The sequence below is a fragment of the Podarcis muralis genome, chromosome 14, assembly GCF_964188315.1.
Source record: "Podarcis muralis chromosome 14, rPodMur119.hap1.1, whole genome shotgun sequence".
Taxonomy (NCBI): Eukaryota; Metazoa; Chordata; class Lepidosauria; order Squamata; family Lacertidae; genus Podarcis; species Podarcis muralis.
The window spans coordinates 10,340,678-10,359,027 of NC_135668.1; the positions used below are offsets into that span (position 1 = coordinate 10,340,678).

Consider the following 18,350-nt stretch of genomic DNA (forward strand, 5'->3'; position numbering starts at 1 on the left):
ATCTAGTAACTTTTTATTGGATTTTATAAACAAGGACCATAGGAATAATAAATAAACACTGAAGCCTCACGTCAGTTGCACATAACAAAAATAGCATAATGAATTTTCAGCAATATCTACAACATATGGTGCATTATTAGTGGTCAATGTATAGGCTCTTGGTTTGCCATTTGATTTAAACAAAAACAAACAGGATAGAACAGAATTAACAGATAATATTCAGCATTGCATAGCTAAATGCCCAGTCAGGAGCCCTTGTGATTGAGCTTAGATTAAGTATGAGCAATAATCATTTTTCCTCTTATGTTACTAATGAAACAATATACAGGCAACTCCCATTTTGCAGACGTTCAAAGAACGCACGACCGTGCATGCACACATCACCGCAACCCGGAAGTGGCCAGGAAAGGGGGCGGGGCGAGGGCATAAGAGGGCAGAGTGGGTTTATATGCGTGTGGGTCAGGAACTCAACTCCCGTGCAAAGCGTTCATTGCCTGTAAAGTGTTGGTGTATTGATGAACATGGAAGCGGGGTTCAAATATAATAATTTATGTTTAAATTTAGATCAACGAGGCTGAGTCAAATGCGGGAGGCGGAGGGTTGTTCATTTTTTGGAGTACTGGCATATGTTATGCAATTAAATCACTCAGGGGTAAAGCCATCTTTCTTGATCTGTTCACGTGTCAACCACACTTTATTTGTTAACCTCTCCAGGAGGGCTGTTTCCCAAACTGTTTTGTGTCAGTTGTCAATCGTTGTGCCAGAAAGACATTTCCAGTACAGTATCTGGTTATGCTGGGTCTCGTCATTTGTAATAAATGGCTTATTAATTCTTTATTATGTGAATCCAGATTGTTGTCTAGAAATATATTTAATAAAGCTAATTCTGGTTAGACTTCCAGTTGTTGTTCTTGTTATTTTATTAATTTCTTTTGTATTCCAGAAGGGTTGTCCAGGTGGTCTTAGTTGATTCCAAGCTGAAGATGAGCCAGAAGTACCATTTTAGACAGCATTCTAGCCACAAGAGGCAGCCTCTGAGCCACCCAGAACAACACAAAGTAACACAAAATATAATAAAAAAATGCAAAACAATTACAATAATGACTTGCTCCTTCTTTGCTTTGAGAGCATCCCCGTGACCTCTGTGCTCAAATTTCCCATTCTGCCAAGCAAAGCTGGTTTTCATTTTCAGAAACCGGCAAAAACATTTCACCACGCACAAAACCCTGTAACACTAAAACAGTAGCAATTTAATGCCGTCAGCCCCCCAAGCGCCACCCGAAATCAAGGGTGATGTGGTTACATAAACACATCAGAGGCATACCAAGGCTTAAAACTAAGGCCGATATATTTTTCCCGTTTTTAGAACACCAAGTTCATCCTGATTAGGAGGCCAACAGCTGTTGGCCTCATTCCGCAAAAGGCTGCCGGCTGAATGGCTGAGCCCTCGAAATATACCCATCCTCGTCGCTGCATCTTGCCCGCAAGAATTTCAGAACCGATTCACAGACGGCCCCCTCCCACAGGGAGATGAAGATGCACAACTCACTTCCCAAATCTGAAGGACCACCTGCTCCTGCAGGAACCTACCCATATCTTAAGTTGGGTATCAGGGGCTGTGAACTAGGTCGGCTCAGAGGTTTGGACTAGGAGTGTTAGCTACCAGGGAGATGGCTTTCCTTGTGGCAATGTCCACTTGTGGAAATTCCCTTTCCACAGCAAGCCTCCTAGAGCTCGCTTTACGAGCATTTAAGACCCAGATTAAAAAAAAAAAAATACAGTTACCCACAGACAGTGCTATTTTTCCAGAAAAAAAGAGGTGCCAGAACTCACCATGAACGCCTCCCTTGTCCTCTCATAATGGCAATGGCACCCACCTGAGAGGGGCTGGAACGGAGTTCCGGGGAGGGAAAAAGCCCTGCTCACAAATTCAATGGTATTAGGATTACGTTGCTAGTGGGGGGTTTTGGTGACCATTTCTCATTTGCAGGTGGGAGATGAGCACTCATGCATGGCTGTTATCTTCTGGGAGGGCCCATTCAGAGATGGAGAACCAGTGGCCCTCCAGATTCCCATCAGCCCCAGGGTCAAGTCTGAGGGGAGTTTTAGTCCAGCTGCATTTGAACAGCCATGGCCTAGGCAGACGTTTGGGGTGGAACCAGCAGGGCAGCTGTTAAGGTTGTAATTAATTTAGTTTTTGATTATATATTTATTTATATACCCCCTGACGGGACTCAAGACAGCTTATAAGAACCGGGGGAAACAAGCATTAATAAACAATTAAAAATTGATAAAATTAAAATTATATACATATATAAAGTCTATGAAAACCAAGAATCCCAATAAAAACAGAACGGCACCAGCCAGTGTTAGTAACTCAAATATGCAATCTAATTGCCAAATGGCACCTTAAACCTGGGTTATGGTAGCCACAACGGAATGTCTAAGTGCCTTTTTTCCAACAATAATGTTGTTGTTGTTTCCATTTCTATACCACTTTATATTTTAAAGAACAGATCTCAAAGCGGTTTACAACACACTGAAACATCAACTAAAACCATTAATAATAATAATAATAATAATAATAATAATAATAATAATAATAATTTATTTGTACCCCGCCCATCTGGCTGGGTTTCCCCAGCCACTCTGGGCGGCTTCCATAGAAACCAAAAAACACTAAAATATCATACATTAAAAACCCAGAATAAATCAGAGTCAAGCTTCAAGGAAAATATTTCAAATCCTTCTCGAAAGGACATTTTGCTTTCTCCAGTCGCCAGCCTGGCATCCAGAGATCTCCACATAGTCGCAGTTGGACCCGTGCCAGTCACAAAGTGCGCCTGGCACCTGGCTATCTTGTATGGCTGAAAACCTCAGTCAGCATGGCCAACCGTCAGGGGTGATGGGAGCTGCAGTCCAGCAACCACAGGTTAGGTAAAGGTAAAGGGACCCCTGACCATTAGGTCCAGTTGTGGCCGACTCTGGGGTTGCAGTGCTCATCTCGCTTTATTGGCCGAGGGAGCCGGCGTACAGCTTCCGGGTCATGTGGCCAGCATGACTAAGGCACTTCTGGCGAACCAGAGCAGTGCACGGAAACGCCGTTTACCTTCCCGCCGGAGTGGTACCTATTTATCTACTTGCACTTTGACGTGCTTTCGAACTGCTAGGTTGGCAGTAGCTGGGATTGAACAATGGGAGCTCACCCCGTCGCGGGGATTTGAACCGCCGACCTTCTGATCGGCAAGTCCTAGGCTCTGGGGTTTATCCCACAGCGCCACCCGCGTCCCTAACCACGGGTTAGCCACCCATAGAAAATGAATGTGGGAAGCAGCTCCTCATCAGAGAACCATCCTCCCTGGCTTCTCCGAGAACATAGCAAGGCACCTTATGCAAGAGACCTGCCCGACAGAGTCCCAGTCAAGCTGTCGGCAGCCCGTCACGTTGCTGCATGTTGAGTCAAACTCCCAGGAGAGGTTTGCTGGAGAATGCCCACGCCAGGTCCCGAGAGTTTCGCGCAGCCAGCCTGAATTTCCGAGACACAGCCCTCATTCAGCAGTGACCTCATTTCCTTGCTCTAGATGGGTACGGCTGCATTGCCCCAGCCTGCATTCCAGTGGAAATTGTTTGCGTGCAGATTCGGAGAAATGCTACGCTTCTCTACAGCCGGAGGCGGGGGACGGACACACACAGACACACGCAGCAAGCAAGGGCATCCTTTGTTGGCGAAATCATGCTGAGAACGAGGGCAGTGAAGACTTGACAAGTCACACTGCGCTCCTCCTTAAAGCACGGCAAATATGAAATAACTGAAATGCTAAAGGCAGCTTTTTGAGTCATATTTATTCACAGGGAGCTGGGGGGGTGTTGCAGGGGGCGGGGCTATGCTAGCAAGGAGGGAAAAGGCTAAGCAAAGTCCCTTTTTGTAGGGATCCAAAGCAGACAAGAAAAATATTACATAGCAAGTGGGTCTGCAACAAAATGCCGTGAGTCTGTGCAGGGTGCCAGTCAGCCAATGAATGCTAACCGTTCTCAGGATATTCTCAGTTCATTGCCGTTTTCTCTCTCCACCACAAAACTCTCTGTCAGTACTCCAGCTTACTGAGCATGCTCTGTTCTTACCAGGCAATAATAATAATAATAATAATAATAATAAATTTTCATTTATATCCCGCCCTCCCCAGCCGAAGCCGGGCTCCGAGCGGCTAACGACAGTAAAATAATACAGCATTCTAAAATCAATTCATTATAAAATCAGTTCAAATCAAATTGATGGCAACCATTGGGCTGGAGTTCTGTGAAGAATTATCAGAGGAGGGGGTCAGGCTGTGCCTTGGCCAAAGGCCTGGTGGAACAGCTCTGTCTTGCAGGCCCTGTGGAAAGATGTCAAGTCCTGCAGGCCCTAGTCTCTTGTGACAGAGCGTTCCACCAGATCGGAGCCACAGCCCCAGTATCCGACCACCCCTGTGTTATACCATACTCTCCCCAATGCTGAGGTGAAAAAACAGGGCACACGTCTTCTGGGACAACACTTGTGCACAAGTCACATGACCCACACAAGATCACAGCCCCAAAAGGTGTGTTTTCTTCAGGGCACTCAAAAATGTGCATTTTGGGTCACTATCTGAGATTGCGGCCCTCAAAATTGCACTTTTACAGTGTGAGATGGCGTGAGGTCATGGTGCCCAAAATGGCCGCCATGCTCTCACACAAAAAACCTGGGATGCCCTGGTTTTATCAGGACAGTTGAGGGGTATGTTGTACTGCTGCAAATGTTGGGCTCCCCTGTCCTTGCTTACACCTTCCTCATTTTGGCTACACAGAGGTTCACACTCAAATAATGAGTCCAATATTAATTGAACTCATAGGAGGGGTAGTCAATGTGGTCCCCTCAAGATGTTATTGGACTACAACCCCTATCAGCCCCAGCTATGGCCTATGGCTGGGGATGATGGGACTTGTAGTCCAAGTATATTTGGATGGCACTATGTGGGCCACCTCTGGTACATCACATATTCTCCATTAGCCCCCCCCCCCAAAATGGGTGCTTTATTTTTCCCCACTTCAGCCCTCACTTCTGCCTCCTCCTAAACAGCCAGATATTCATAAAATAAGAATATATTTCTGTAGGCGCCACTGCAATCTCTGAGTTGTGAGAGATTCCAGGCACTTACCCAGGGCTCATGTTTTCTTTGCAAATGAGGCACGGTGGAGACTGTGCTATCATTATGATATATGGTTTATTTACACATATATACAACCTGAGCCAGCGATGGAGGAGCTGCCAGCATTACACTCCAAAGCGTCTTGCTTCTCCCGTAGCTCTGCCTCTGCTCAGCTTGCTGCATTTAAGACATCCACTTTTTCTCTCCAGCTTGCTGATGCTTACAGCCTTCAACTATTTTTCCTCCAGCTCACATCATCCCCAACTGCAATCCCAAGACTCAACTCTGCTTTGTCTCTAACTATCTCTCCCTTGAAGGAGGGGCTCAGACCCATCTACTGGCACAGAGTATTTGCTGTGTTAATCGCCCATTACCTTCCTTTTGTTCTCCGTAATGGCTCTTCTCCCGGCAATTTCCTGAACGGGAAACTGGTTTCACCTGTATTTTAACACTTTGCTAAATCCAGCACCTGGCTGCCCATTTTAATACTCCAACCACTGATTAAACTCCATCACCTACTAGACCCAGGAATTTTGGGGGAGGATCTAGCACCCAGGAGTTTTATCCTTTTTCCTTCAGCCTTCACTTCTCCTAACAGTCAGATATTAATAAAATAAGAATACACTTCGCCAAGGCCCCCCTAGTGAATACCTTCCCCCTAAAACTACCAAGAACACAGAATACAGCAATTGCTTTGAAACAAGGACTTTACCTTTGGCAAAGCATGTCTTACACCAATAGGATATAACAATAACTACAAGTATGGGCAATATTCATCCTACTTCCTAGGCAGCGTACAGACTGTTACTTCTATGGAGCAGTGGGACTGAGTTCTTCTTTAGCTGTTACCATGCCAAAGGCATAACCCTCACTACACAAAACATAAGAGGGGCAAGGACAGAACCTCACTACAGTGACTGAATGTTCCTTGGGCTTTCCTAATTATAACAGCTGCTCTTAGCCACTTTCATAAACAGTGATGAAATAACCTGAACCAGATGGGCAAGCAACTTCTGATCTAATCAATTTAACTCCTAACGATTTCTATTGATTTCTTAGTGCTTGGACAGCAGTGCATTCCTGCAAGGTGTTGCTAGGTTCATTTTTCTAATGCACCACACAAGAACTTCAATGTCCATCCTTCTGGGTGTTTTTAAAAAACCAAATTGCTCTAGGAACTAGAAATTATATGGAGACAGGAGAAGAGGGCCTCAGTCATGGGTATAATTCCGACAACCACAATGCTCACACAAAAATGTGAATATCTCTTGCTGCTGTACTCAGGTCACCTCCGAGAGCTCGTTTTGGTTTTCCTCAGGTACGTCTTGGAAGTGCAACAGAAACCTGCCAAACTGGTTCGACCAAAGAACTTGGTGGGATCTTAAAAAATGAGCGCATATGAAGGATAGCTGGACAGGGCAGGGTTGGCAGCAGCTGGTCTAGGGAAGGTCGGAGCAAGCTGCTCATGACTGGGACCTTCCAAAGTTGACTGGGTTGTGTGTGCAGAGGGAGTGGCAGTGGGAGGCTGCAGCAGCGATGCATCACAGATGGTTCCCCACCACAACTTTGCATGCAGAAGGTGCCAGGTTCAATCCTTCAGATCCCCAGTTAATGCTGGGAACGTCCCCAGTCTGCAACCCTGGAAAGCCTCTACCAATCCATGCAGACAACACTGAGCTGCACGGACCAATGGCCTGACTCGGTATAAGGCAGGTCCTCATGCTCCAGTGGATGATGAAAGCAGCCGAGCACCAGACTCCTGGCACTCCCTCAGCCCAAAGTGGCAGAGAGAAAGGGTGGAGGAGGCAGCTACAGTGGCCATCTTCATTATCCCAAATGCCTCTGGGCCCCACCTCCAACACTGTGTGCATCCAAGGCAGGGATAAGAGATATTAGGAGTAATTAAGACGGCAGCAGCTTCTGACACATGGCCTGGTACTTCTCATCACAATGGAGGGCCATGAAAAATTCTAAAATTCATGGACCTTTGACCTAATGCAGCAGGACTTGTTATATGCCAGGGTGGATTTGATTTAAATCACGATTTAAATCACTAGTCAGTAAGACTTGATTTAAATCACTAGCCAGTAAGACTTGATTTAAATCACTAGTCAGTAAGACTTGATTTAAATCACTAGTCAGTAAGACTTGATTTAAATCATTTTTTTTACAGAAAGACTCCTCCTTAATATTTACAACCGGATGAAGGTTTCATTTTTGGAATAATAAATGTTCAGAGTAGTTTTTACAGTTATATCAAACATTACTGATTTGGTTATACTATTAGAATTGCATAGACAGATAATTATGAAATTATTGTGAGGTTTAATAAGTTAACTGTTTATATTTGGACAATTTTTCTACTGTACTTTATTGGAAGGAGAAAAATAATTATTTACTTAATAACAATTTAAACAATTTATTTAACTAAAGCAATAACATTATAGCATATGTAACCATGTGGTTAAACGGTTTTTTTTTTAAAAAAACTTAGACTGAGTTTTAGCACACATGAAAAACTTAAAACAAATCCTTATTTCCTGATGAATAGCCTTTGGACAATAATAGAAAATAGAAAACTATCTTTAGAAAGATTTTCCCCCCAAAAGCATTTTAGTTGAAAAATCTGATTTAAATAAAAAAAAACCTGATATAAATCAAAAATTTCTGATTTAAATAAATAAATCTGATTTGTGTGTGTGTGTGTGTGTGTGTGTGTGTGTGTATATATATATATATCATTTATTTTTATCCACCCTGTTATATGCAATGTTATAAACTCAGATATATAAGCCAGGTTCCAAATAGCACCTTCAATCTAGGTTACGGCCGCCACAAAGAAATGGCTATTCGCCAGGTGAGCGAGCTAGATGACCTTTGGGGTCTCATCCAATGCTACGATTCTACAATTCTCAGCTACACTGCTTGACTTGTAGCTTGCTCCTACAACCATTCACTTGTCCCAGGATGCAAGAAGGAGGAACACACACAGAGGAAACTGAAGTGATATTTCTGATGGACTAATGTAAAGGTTTTTAAACTGTGGTCACCATTCCAGTGCCCAGGTAGTTGCAATTGGACCCAAGCCAGAAGCAAAACACACCTGGCGCCTGGGGAACTTCGAACACTGGTCATATGTTCTCAAAAAGCAATCACTGTAGTCTTCCATGGACGGATCCCAAGCTATTCATCCACTGCACACATGTGCTAGCAACAATGATAAACAATTGGGAGGAAGTGGCCACATTCAAGAAGAATCTGGGGTCATTTAAGACAAGACATTGATCAGAATTGACGCAGGCAAACGTCATAGCCGGTACATACCCAGGTTAGGAACACAAGAAGCTGCCTTGAAGCATCAGCCCATCCAATTCAGTATCATCTGTGTTAAAGCTCATCTGCCCAGAATTTGGGAGATAAGTTTTTCTGAGCCTTACCTGGAGGACCAAGCCCAGGAATTTCTTCAGGCACAGCATGTGGATCTAGTACTCTACAACAGTCCTTCTACAAACCTAGATCTCCAAATATTCTAGGGGGTTTTCCCAGCAATTTGCCAGCCGGCCAAGCAAAACAATCAAAGTTTCTAAGACAATACCCACCAGACTGGCATCCAAGAATCAAATCAACCTGGGAAATTGGGACCTACTGTCGTTGTTTTGGCACTGGGGGTGGTGGCATTGCCCACCTACAGAGAGCAATTAAGTCCCACCTCCAAGCCTCTGTTACTTTGCTTTGCCACCATCAAAAGCAGCTTCTGAACCCAGCTACAGAGACAAAGCTACATTCAGCCGAGAGCCAAGTGGACAAGATGTTTGGAAACATACAGTCCTTTGGGAGAGCTTCAGCCACCCTGCATAGCTTTCCCTCCAAACTCCAAGGTCACGCGATGCCCCGGTTTCTCATATCCCAGCATATGCCACAGGGGGAAAAGAAAGCACTCTGGCAAGCAGCAGGGTGGGGGAAGAGCGAAACACCGAAAATAATTAGCAGGCCCAAGTGTAGCAAAAGACAGCACAGCAAAAAGGAAAGAAAAGGAGGGGAGGTGGAGGGAAATCAGACATTCTGTCCTCACTGGCAGAGATAGATGTGTAATAGTGCAAAGCAAACAATGCCGGGCCTGTTAGAGCAGAGAACGGCAGGCCTCCCAGACGGTCTCATCCACGCAATCCCACCCAGGGCAGGGGGAAGAATTTCCAGAATCATGCCATAAAGAGCTTCGTCAGCTGGCAGCCCCAGGAACCTGCCAAATCTAACCTGCAGATGACCCAAAGGAGAGGCAAATCGAAAGGGAACGGGGGCAGCACAGGCTCCCCAAGCACCAGCTGAAGTGAGAGCATAACTGCACTCCCTGAAATAAAAGTTGTCTAACTCACCAGACACAGGTTTACAAAACTTCCACCTGGGAATCATTAACATACAGAAGCCCGCATGTGTCTGCTGCAAAACACGCCTCACTCGTCTCCCGTGACCTTCCCTGTTGGGCTATAGGGAATCAGAAACGGCAGAAGCTTCCTCGTCAGTTTAGTTCTTCAACTCAGAAGCAACAAAGCCAGGATTGTGTATGGAGAAATGGCAAGACACCACGGCTTCCAAATCTGCCACTCAACCTCTCCCTGCCCAACACGGCCGTATGATGCAATTTTAGCAACTGGGACGTGTGTCTCTGGACAGCAGGCATCACTCTCAAACCTGGAGGGGAGTTGGGCATTGACAGGAAGCATCAAGGCTTTAATTCCAGAGTTAAAAGAAACTTTTTAGCAATAGATCAAGCATCCGAAAAGGCCACCAGATCCAAATATTTTTAGAAGTGTTCCTTGCTATCTTGCAGAAGCACCCGAGTCCAGACATCATCGGCTCATCTCCAAAAACTGAACTCATTCTTGCAGCCTGTTCATCCTCATAATGCCCTAGCTTTGTAAGAGTGAAAAGGGTTAGGATCCAGCCTTCCGCTTTGATTATTGTTTACAATATTTCTGACCCACACCTCATCATTCATGACCCCAGAACAACCACAAACAATCATTCCATGTCACAAAAACAACAGAGCAGATAAAATATCATAATCAGAATACACCAAACATTAAGAATCTTTAAGACTGCAGCACAGCTCCTAACTTCTATCACAAGGCTGGCTGAATTAGCATCCTCCAAAAGCTTGAGTAGATAGATCCGCCTTAAGTTGGTGCCAAAAGAAAAAGAATCAGCAAGAACCGTACCACTGAAAAGAATGCACCCTGTAAACTGGGTGCCAACACAGAGAAGGCCTTTGAGAATTATGCCTGAATCGACTGGCTCACCAACTGAGTGACATCGAGCAAGTAGTCTCTCAACTATAATTCTCTCATCAGCAAAACAGGTTTTTTGTTTATTTATTTTAACTATCCTACTACACCAGGTAGTGCAAACAAATGTTCCCAAACCCCCAAGGGGTAATTTCTGAAACGTCCTGCTGCAATTTAATCAGCTTTCACACCCACTCTGGCAGTAATCAGAACAATAACTTTATTTATTAAATTGCATTTCGGTCCCATCTTTCCTCCCAAGAGGTCAGGGCAATGTATGTAGTCGTTCCCACTCTAACCCCGTGTGCATTTTACCATCACAACAACCCTGTGAGGTGGGTTAGGATACGACCAGCCTACAGAGTGGGCTTCACAAATGACTGAAAGGAAGTGGGTGGGACCTGGGTCTCCCCCGTCACTACACCACACAGGCCTTCTTCAGAATAAAGCTAAGGAACCCACAGGCCTCCACGTGTCGCTAGACAACAACTCTCATTATTCTTCATTGTCAACAACATCCAGAGTGCCACACACAGTTTCCCCCATCCTGGCTTTTAGAGAGGAAAACCTGCTATAGCAGCAGCTGGGATCCCATTGGCAAGGGGGAATTATCCTGTGCTATAGGAGTTAAGTATGGGACGCGGATGGCGCTGTGGGTAAAAGCCTCAGCGCCTAGGGCTTGCCAATCGAAAGGTCGGCGGTTCGAATCCCTGCGGCGGGGTGCGGTCCCGTTGTTCGGTCCCAGCGCCTGCCAACCTAGCAGTTCAAAAGCACCCCCGGGTGCAAGTAGATAAATAGGGACCGCTTACTAGCGGGAAGGTAAACGGCGTTTCCGTGTGCGGCTCTGGCTCGCCAGAGCAGCGATGTCACGCTGGCCACGTGACCCGAAAGTGTCTCCGGACAGCGCTGGCCCCCGGCCTCTTGAGAGAGATGGGCGCACAACCCTAGAGTCTGTCAAGACTTGACCCGGACGGGCAGGGGTACCTTTACCTTTACCTTTATAGGAGTTAAGACTGGGCAACACTGCCCCTCGGCCTGGAGACCCACACCAAGGCTGTTGAGGAGTGGCCCCTTCAGACTCTGGCTTCCATCAGGGAGATACACCAAGTCCCTCTCTTACCAGGCTCAGTCCCTGACAGGATGCTGCCACAGCCCTAGTCATGCAGATGCAACTTCAGCGACCATACTTGGTGGTGCCAACAAGGCAGGACTTTAGGGCAGAAGTACAAGGGCCCCACGCAGCAGAATGAGCAAATGGGATCCACCTGTTATAATTATTAACTACACACCCTTCGCAATTAGTTGAGATTCCTGCATGACGGGGGGGTTGGACTAGATGACCCTAGAGACCCCTTTCCGACTCTACAATTCCATCATTCCTAAGGTCTCAGTGCTGGTTAGCAAGAGGAAATCACAATATGTAAAGGCATTTTAAAGCGGCTTGCAGTCAGGAAAAGCAACGCAGCAGCGATTCTGGGCGGCTTGTCACAGTTTCAACGACCATCTAAAGCAGCCCCCGTTTCCCCCTTCGGCCCCCAAGGCCAGCCCAGGGTCTCAAACGCCGGTTTGGCACCGGCCCGCGCCTCCCCCCCGACCCCCGTCAGGCGTGCCGCCCCTTACCCTTTCCTCGAGGGGCTGCCCTGGCCCAAAAGGTTCCAGACGACGGCATAAGCCAAGGCGCCAGCGAAGCTCCCCGCCTCTATCCCACCAGTGCTCCGATCCAGGAGAGACGAGCCTGGAGGGAAACCGTTTGCGCTGATCAGAACGAGAGCGAAGGCAGGAGCCGCCGGGTCCCGCTCTTTCCCCAGGCCGACCCTGGGCACGTAGAAGGCGCGGGGAAAGGGCTGCTGCTCCCCCGGCTCCCGAGCCCCAGGCGGGCAGCAGCAGGACAGGGAGCCCCCCGCCCGCCTGCCCGAGGCGCGTCCCAGCCGAGGAGCCTCTTTCCCCGCGCCCGGGTCCCAGCCACGCATCCCTCCCGCGTTCCCACGTGCAGTCTGACACGGGGATGATGTAACCCGCATACCTGCCTGGCGGCCCCTCGCGATCCCCCCTCCGCGGAGCCGTCATTCCCGGCAGCTCACGATCGCCCGGCACTGGCCACGCCCACTCGCCAGCCTATTGGCGGCGGCAGCGGCGGCGGCTGTGTGGCCCTCCCTCCCCGAGTGCGCGCGCTATCCCAACCTCGCGCTCTCATTGGCTTGCTCGCTGACCCTCCACGCGTAGTCCCTCCCCCCGGGTTTGGGCGGGGTGCGCAGCGGCGGCGGTGTCGCTTCTTAAAGGGGCCGCGTCCTGTGCTGGACGGGGCGGAGATCTTTCCGGTGATAAGGGAATGTGGGGTTGGTGGCGTGTCGTTGGTTTGCGCTCCGGATGAGAAACTCTGGTAGCAGCATCCTTATGCAGTTCGGTGGGATCCACTCCTGTGTGAGTGTGCAAAAGATTGCGGCCCTGCAGCCTGAGCCTTTTAAGGTTTACTCGGAAGTAAGTCCGATCGCAGTGGGACTTGCTTCCTAGCAAAGGAAGCATGCATAGGAGTATTGATTGCCCTGCTGCCGCAACCCGGCTTGTGCATGTTTACTAAATGGCCCGGAAAAACGTGGGCTCCCTCTGCCAGTAAAGCGAGATGAGCGCCGCAACCCCAGAGTGGTTCGCGACTGGACTTAACTGTCAGGGGTCCTTTACCTTTAAGTACTTTAGGTAAAGGTAAAGGGACCATTAGGTCCAGTTGTGGCTGACTCTGGGGTTGCGGCGCTCATCTCGCTTTACTGGCAGAGGGAGCCGGCATACAGCTTCCAGGTCATGTGGCCAGCATGACTAAGCCGCTTCTGGCAAACCAGAGCAGCGCACGGAAACGCCGTTTACCTTCCCGCCAGAGTGGTACCTATTTATCTACTTGCACTTTGAGGTGCTTTCGAACTGCTAGGTGGGCAGGAGCAGGGACTGAGCAACGGGCGCTCACCCCGTTGCAGGGATTCAAACCGCTGACCTTCTGATCGGCAAGTCCTAGGCTCTGTGGTTTAACCCACAGCGCCAGTTAAATGGGGTTTATTCCCCATTGAAAAGCAATGAAGAATCACGTGACACCATAAAGTCTGACATGAACATTTGGGGACTAAAGTCCACTGCATCAGAAGAGCAATCCTCATATGAATATATTTATAGTATATACATGCACATGGGTGTAAAAGAAAACAGTGTGCAAGTTAGATGTTAAAGGGCACTGATACGCAAAAAGGACAGTTTCTCATCACATCCACACGGCTGACCCCAAGAATCCTGGGAGCTGTAGTTCGGTAAGGGTGCTGGGAATTATAGCTCCGAGAAGGGTTCACTATAGTTCCCATGGTTGTTTGCCGGGGAGCCACGTGCTTTCCATGTGGTGTGGAGGTGACCATTCAGTGGCCTCCCTCAACTGTCCTTCCTGGCGGCTGCCATTTCGTCAGGAGAGAAAGCTCTGTTGAAGAACCAGCTACATGTGGCTCCTTCCATCCTGGAACTGTTTCTGTTCCACTGTGCACTGCACTGCAGATCCTGCACAAGGGAGTTGATGACCTCAGAGACCGCCTTCCATGATTCAAGTGAGCAAACCACGTCACAACATGCCCCATTTATTAATTCAAAGTAGGTCAGAGTTGAGTGAGTTGACGACACACCTGGATAGCTCAGTCACAGAGCATGAGACTCTTAATCTCCGTGTTGGGCAGAAGATTCCCGCATTGCAGGAAGTTGGACTAGATGACTCTAGTGGTCCCTTCCAGCTCTGAGTGTTGCCCATTCTGCAGCTTGCATTAAATAAGGTCAAGGCAATCTCCTCGCTGTCTCCAAGCGCTGCCATGAGTTCCTTGGATAATCATTCCTACCTTCTACGACAGTGGTACCTCAGGTTAAGTACTTAATTTGTTCCAGAGGTCCGTTCTTAACCTGAAACTGTTCATAACCTGAAGCACCACTTTAGCTAATTGGGGCCTCCTGCTGCCGCCGCATTGCCGGAGCACGATTTCTGTTCTCATCCTGAAGCAAAGTTCTTAACCTGAGGTACTATTTCTGGGTTAGCAGAGTCTGTAACCTGAAGCGTCTGTAACCCGAGGTACCACTGTATGTGCTGATACCAACCAGGCTCCGTACTCCCACAAAGCCAGCGCGGTGGAGAGACTTTCTTGTTCCTTCAGCCTGTCATTATGTTATTTATTTCCATTCATTAAAACAAACAAAGCACCCAGCCTTGTTGCTCTGGGCATCTGCCACGAAAATGAACTTTCGCAATCCGGCACTGCTAAGCCCACTCTGGCACGAACTGGGAAAACACACACAGAGGCACTAAAACAACATCGGCTCAATCAAAGGCACCCAGGAGGAGAACGGAGATCCTGGAAGCTTTTCCCTTCACTCTCTCCTGCGTTTACGAAGATATCTGCTGGAAGGAGAAGCAGCCGCAGGGCAGCACCACCCCATGAACTGGTTGTGAGTTAGAAGACAGGCAGATGGGAGCTGTCTGAGAGCAGACTGTGGTTGGTGGGACAGAGCCCCATTAGCCCTAATGGACCAGCCTCCACTCCCGGGAATTATAGTTTACCCCTCACGCAGGCACAATTCTCAGCACCCTTAAACTACAGTTCCCATAATTCATGATTGTGTGCTTTAAATTCTATCCCCTCTCTGGGAATTATAGCATGGAGGTAGATGGTTGGGGCTGCAGATTTGGCTCTGGCGCCACCTGCTGTTGGTCTCCTTGCATTCCGCCCTACCAGTCTCAACAGTTCTCTTTCAGCGAGGGCTTCCCACCTAAGGGAAAGATATTTAGAATCGATTTCAGCCAAGTGTAGTGCAGATTCTCAGGGTATAAATTCATTCTCTCATGAATTCCCCCAATTTATTTATGTTTGTTTATTGGTTTGGTTTTACAATTTTTTAAAAAATGAAATACTTCTTTTTTGGTAATTGTTTTAATTTTTTATTTTATGGTATACATAAAGCAATAGCAACAACAATTAAGAGAAAAGATAAAAGGAAGAAAGAAAAGGAAGGATGTGAGGAGAGAGGACGGAGTGGTAGCATTCAAAGAACAGCATTATACAGCGGTACCTTGGGTTAAGAACTTAATTCGTTCTGGAGGTCTGTTCTTAACCTGAAAGTATTCTTAACCTGAAGCACCACTTTAGCTAATGGGGCCTCCTGCTGCCGCCGCGCCACTGGAGCATGATTTCTGTTCTCATCCTGAAGCAAAGTTCTTAACTTGAGATAATATTTCTGGGTTAGCGGAGTCTGTAACCTGAAGCGTATGTAACCCGAGGTACCACTGTAGTTCTAGACAATTGTCCCTCAAAATCCTATTATCCAACGTTGTTTCACCATAGGAATCCATGAGAAGGGGGTGAGTGGCAATCATATTCCTTAACTTTAATGTATTCAATAAATGGATGCCAAACTTCATAAAAGTTGTCCCTTTTTCAGATTGCTTAGGGTTTGGGAGTGCTGATAAATTTTCCATGAAAGCATTGGTCCAGACCTAGAGAGATCAATGGTCTTGCTAATCTCCAGCCACAGGCTTCCAGTAGTTGGCAAAAGAAAACATTTCTTGAGTATACTTTTGATTAAATGTCTTTTTATTTTGTTCTTTAATATTGTCAATGGACTAGCTGAATAGATGCTACTCTAAAAAATAATTAAGTTAGAAATGTCCAGGAGTATTAAAATGGTATTTACTTGGCAACGAACAGCATGTAGATACCAAGCTGCCCCCCAAATCAATAAAAGTCAATAAACAAAGCAAACTGAGGTTTTGCCCCCCCCCCTCAAAAGGCTGCCCCCTTCCAAATCCTGGCTAGACCCATGCCTAATGCCTTTTCCTAACCCTTTTGGTCTGCTATGCATGTGACAGTACAGTGGTACCTCAAGTTAAGTACTTAATTCGTTCCGGAGGTCCGTACTTAACCTGAAACTTAACCTGAAGCACCACTTTAGCTAATGGGGCCTCCTGCTGCTGCCGCGCCGCCAGAGCACGATTTCTGTTCTCATCCTGAAGCAAAGTTCTAAACCTGAAGCACTATTTCTGGGTTAGCGGAGTCTGCAACCTGAAGCGTATGTAACCTGAGGTAGCACTGTATTCTCTAATGAGAACTTGCAGGGGCTTAACAAGCCCTCACTAACTGTCATTAGGTTTGCCGGGGCACAAGTATCCCAGACCTTGAGTTTTCAGGGCCCAATCCTGATGTCACGGACGCAGAGGAATGGTGAGAGGAACCAGCTGGGGAAGCCCCGAGAGAAGACTGGCTCAGAGCTCAGGGATTGATGGTGGCAGCGGCGTAGCGTGGGTTGTCAGCACCCGGGGCAAGGAAAGTACCGGTAATTTGCGCCCCCTAACCCGTGGATTTGCGCCCCCTAACCTGTGGATTTGCGCCCCCTAACCCATGGATTTGCCCTAACCCCAGATGTTGCGCCCGGTGCGGCCGGCCCCCCCTGCACCCCCCACGCTACGCCACTGGATGGTGGGACAACCATGAGGGGTCAGAGGGAGAAGACTAGGAAGAGGAGGTGTCGGAAACTGAGGAGTTAACAGGGTTTAGTGAGAAGGGAGAGTCTGCAGCAGGGAGTTTAGTGTACCTCACTCTTCTGGCACAGCTGAGATCATTGTTGCTGCTAGAAGGCCAGCCTGCAGCATTGCCGGAAACTCTAAAGCAGACACCTGCCTCATTAACAGATCCCCAGGGAAGTTCCTCCAGCTCCCCATGGCCCACCCAGCCTCCTCCTGCACAACAAATGATGCTCTAACAAGCCTCAGGACGCAGGCCCAGCTCCAATTGCTGCCAGTACGTCTGACAGGAATCTGCCTTCTCCTTCATGTTTTCCTCCTTTAATGTAACCCAAAGCAACAAAAGGGTAGACTCTACCATTTGCTAATCTCCCAGGAAAAGTAAAGTGATTTCAGAGAAATTGGGGGTTGCGCATATGAGGATGTCAAGGGCATCCGGAATAAAATCACACTAAACATAATGGAACTTGCAAATTACAATACTGATGGCATCTCCTATTAACACAAGGAGGTTGTCAGGTTAACAATCAATTAGAGCCTATATGATTCCTAAAGACCCAAAAGGTGTGTTACTTGAATGTTTAAAGTGTATTATAATCGTTTTTTAATGGCTGTTAATGTTTTAATTGCTGCAAAAATGTCAAAATATTATTGGGAAGGGGAATATAAGATGGGATGTTGTACATATGTGGGTATTTGCTTGTTAATAATACGCTGGTTATAAATTGCTACATCGAATCTGGAACTTTTACGTTGAAAACAACAGGGTACCAGGAAAATACATTGTGTGAAAATACAATGGAATATATGAGGGCTCTGGATCATTTCTCTCACAAAAGGCAGCTGAACAATGGGAAAGAAATTTGAGCAGAGCACTGAGGGTTAAAGTTGTGGTTTAAAACAAAGTTTGAGTACAGAAAGGAGTTGGGAAAGGCTCTGTTGTGTTACCTTTTTCGTGTTAGCATCTATGTTGCACCCATCTCTGTTTTTTCTCCCTTTAAAAAATAAAAATAACCCTCCCTTTCCAATCAATTCAAATCTCCCCCACTACTTTACATTCAAGGGCCCTTCCCTTCCATGTCATGGCTGCTGCTCTTCTGTAACCTGCCATCTCTCTTCCTCCAACTGTGCCTTCACTGAAATCCAGCGTTGTGATTGATGGTGAGGTGCTACAGATCCTTCAGTGGAGACTGCGCTCTTGACTTCATGCAAATCCAGGATTGTAACGTGGCATTATATATCTTTCATTATGGCTTGTGTGGTGGCAGCCTTACTTTATATATATATAGGAAGACGTATTGACAATTGAACTTGTTGTTGTTTAGTCGTTTAGTCGTGTCCGACTCTTTGTGACCCCATGGACCAGAGCACGCCAGA

At 47.0% G+C, this 18,350-nt stretch overlaps 1 protein-coding gene across 2 annotated transcripts in view; it reads right to left on the reverse strand.

Annotated features, from left to right (window-relative positions):
* GRAMD2A (GRAM domain containing 2A) overlaps positions 1-12,438 on the reverse strand; it is a 63,778-nt gene extending 51,340 nt beyond the window's left edge. The window contains exon 1 of one of the 2 annotated variants that reach the window (XM_028705412.2): positions 12,068-12,437. In XM_028705412.2, coding sequence (XP_028561245.2) covers positions 12,068-12,417 — 350 coding nt within the window. In that variant the 5' untranslated portion in view covers positions 12,418-12,437. Of the gene's footprint in view, positions 1-12,067 lie in introns of both variants that reach the window. The other variant, XM_077918919.1, reaches the window with a different exon arrangement.
* Positions 12,439-18,350: the final 5,912 nt, after the last annotated feature.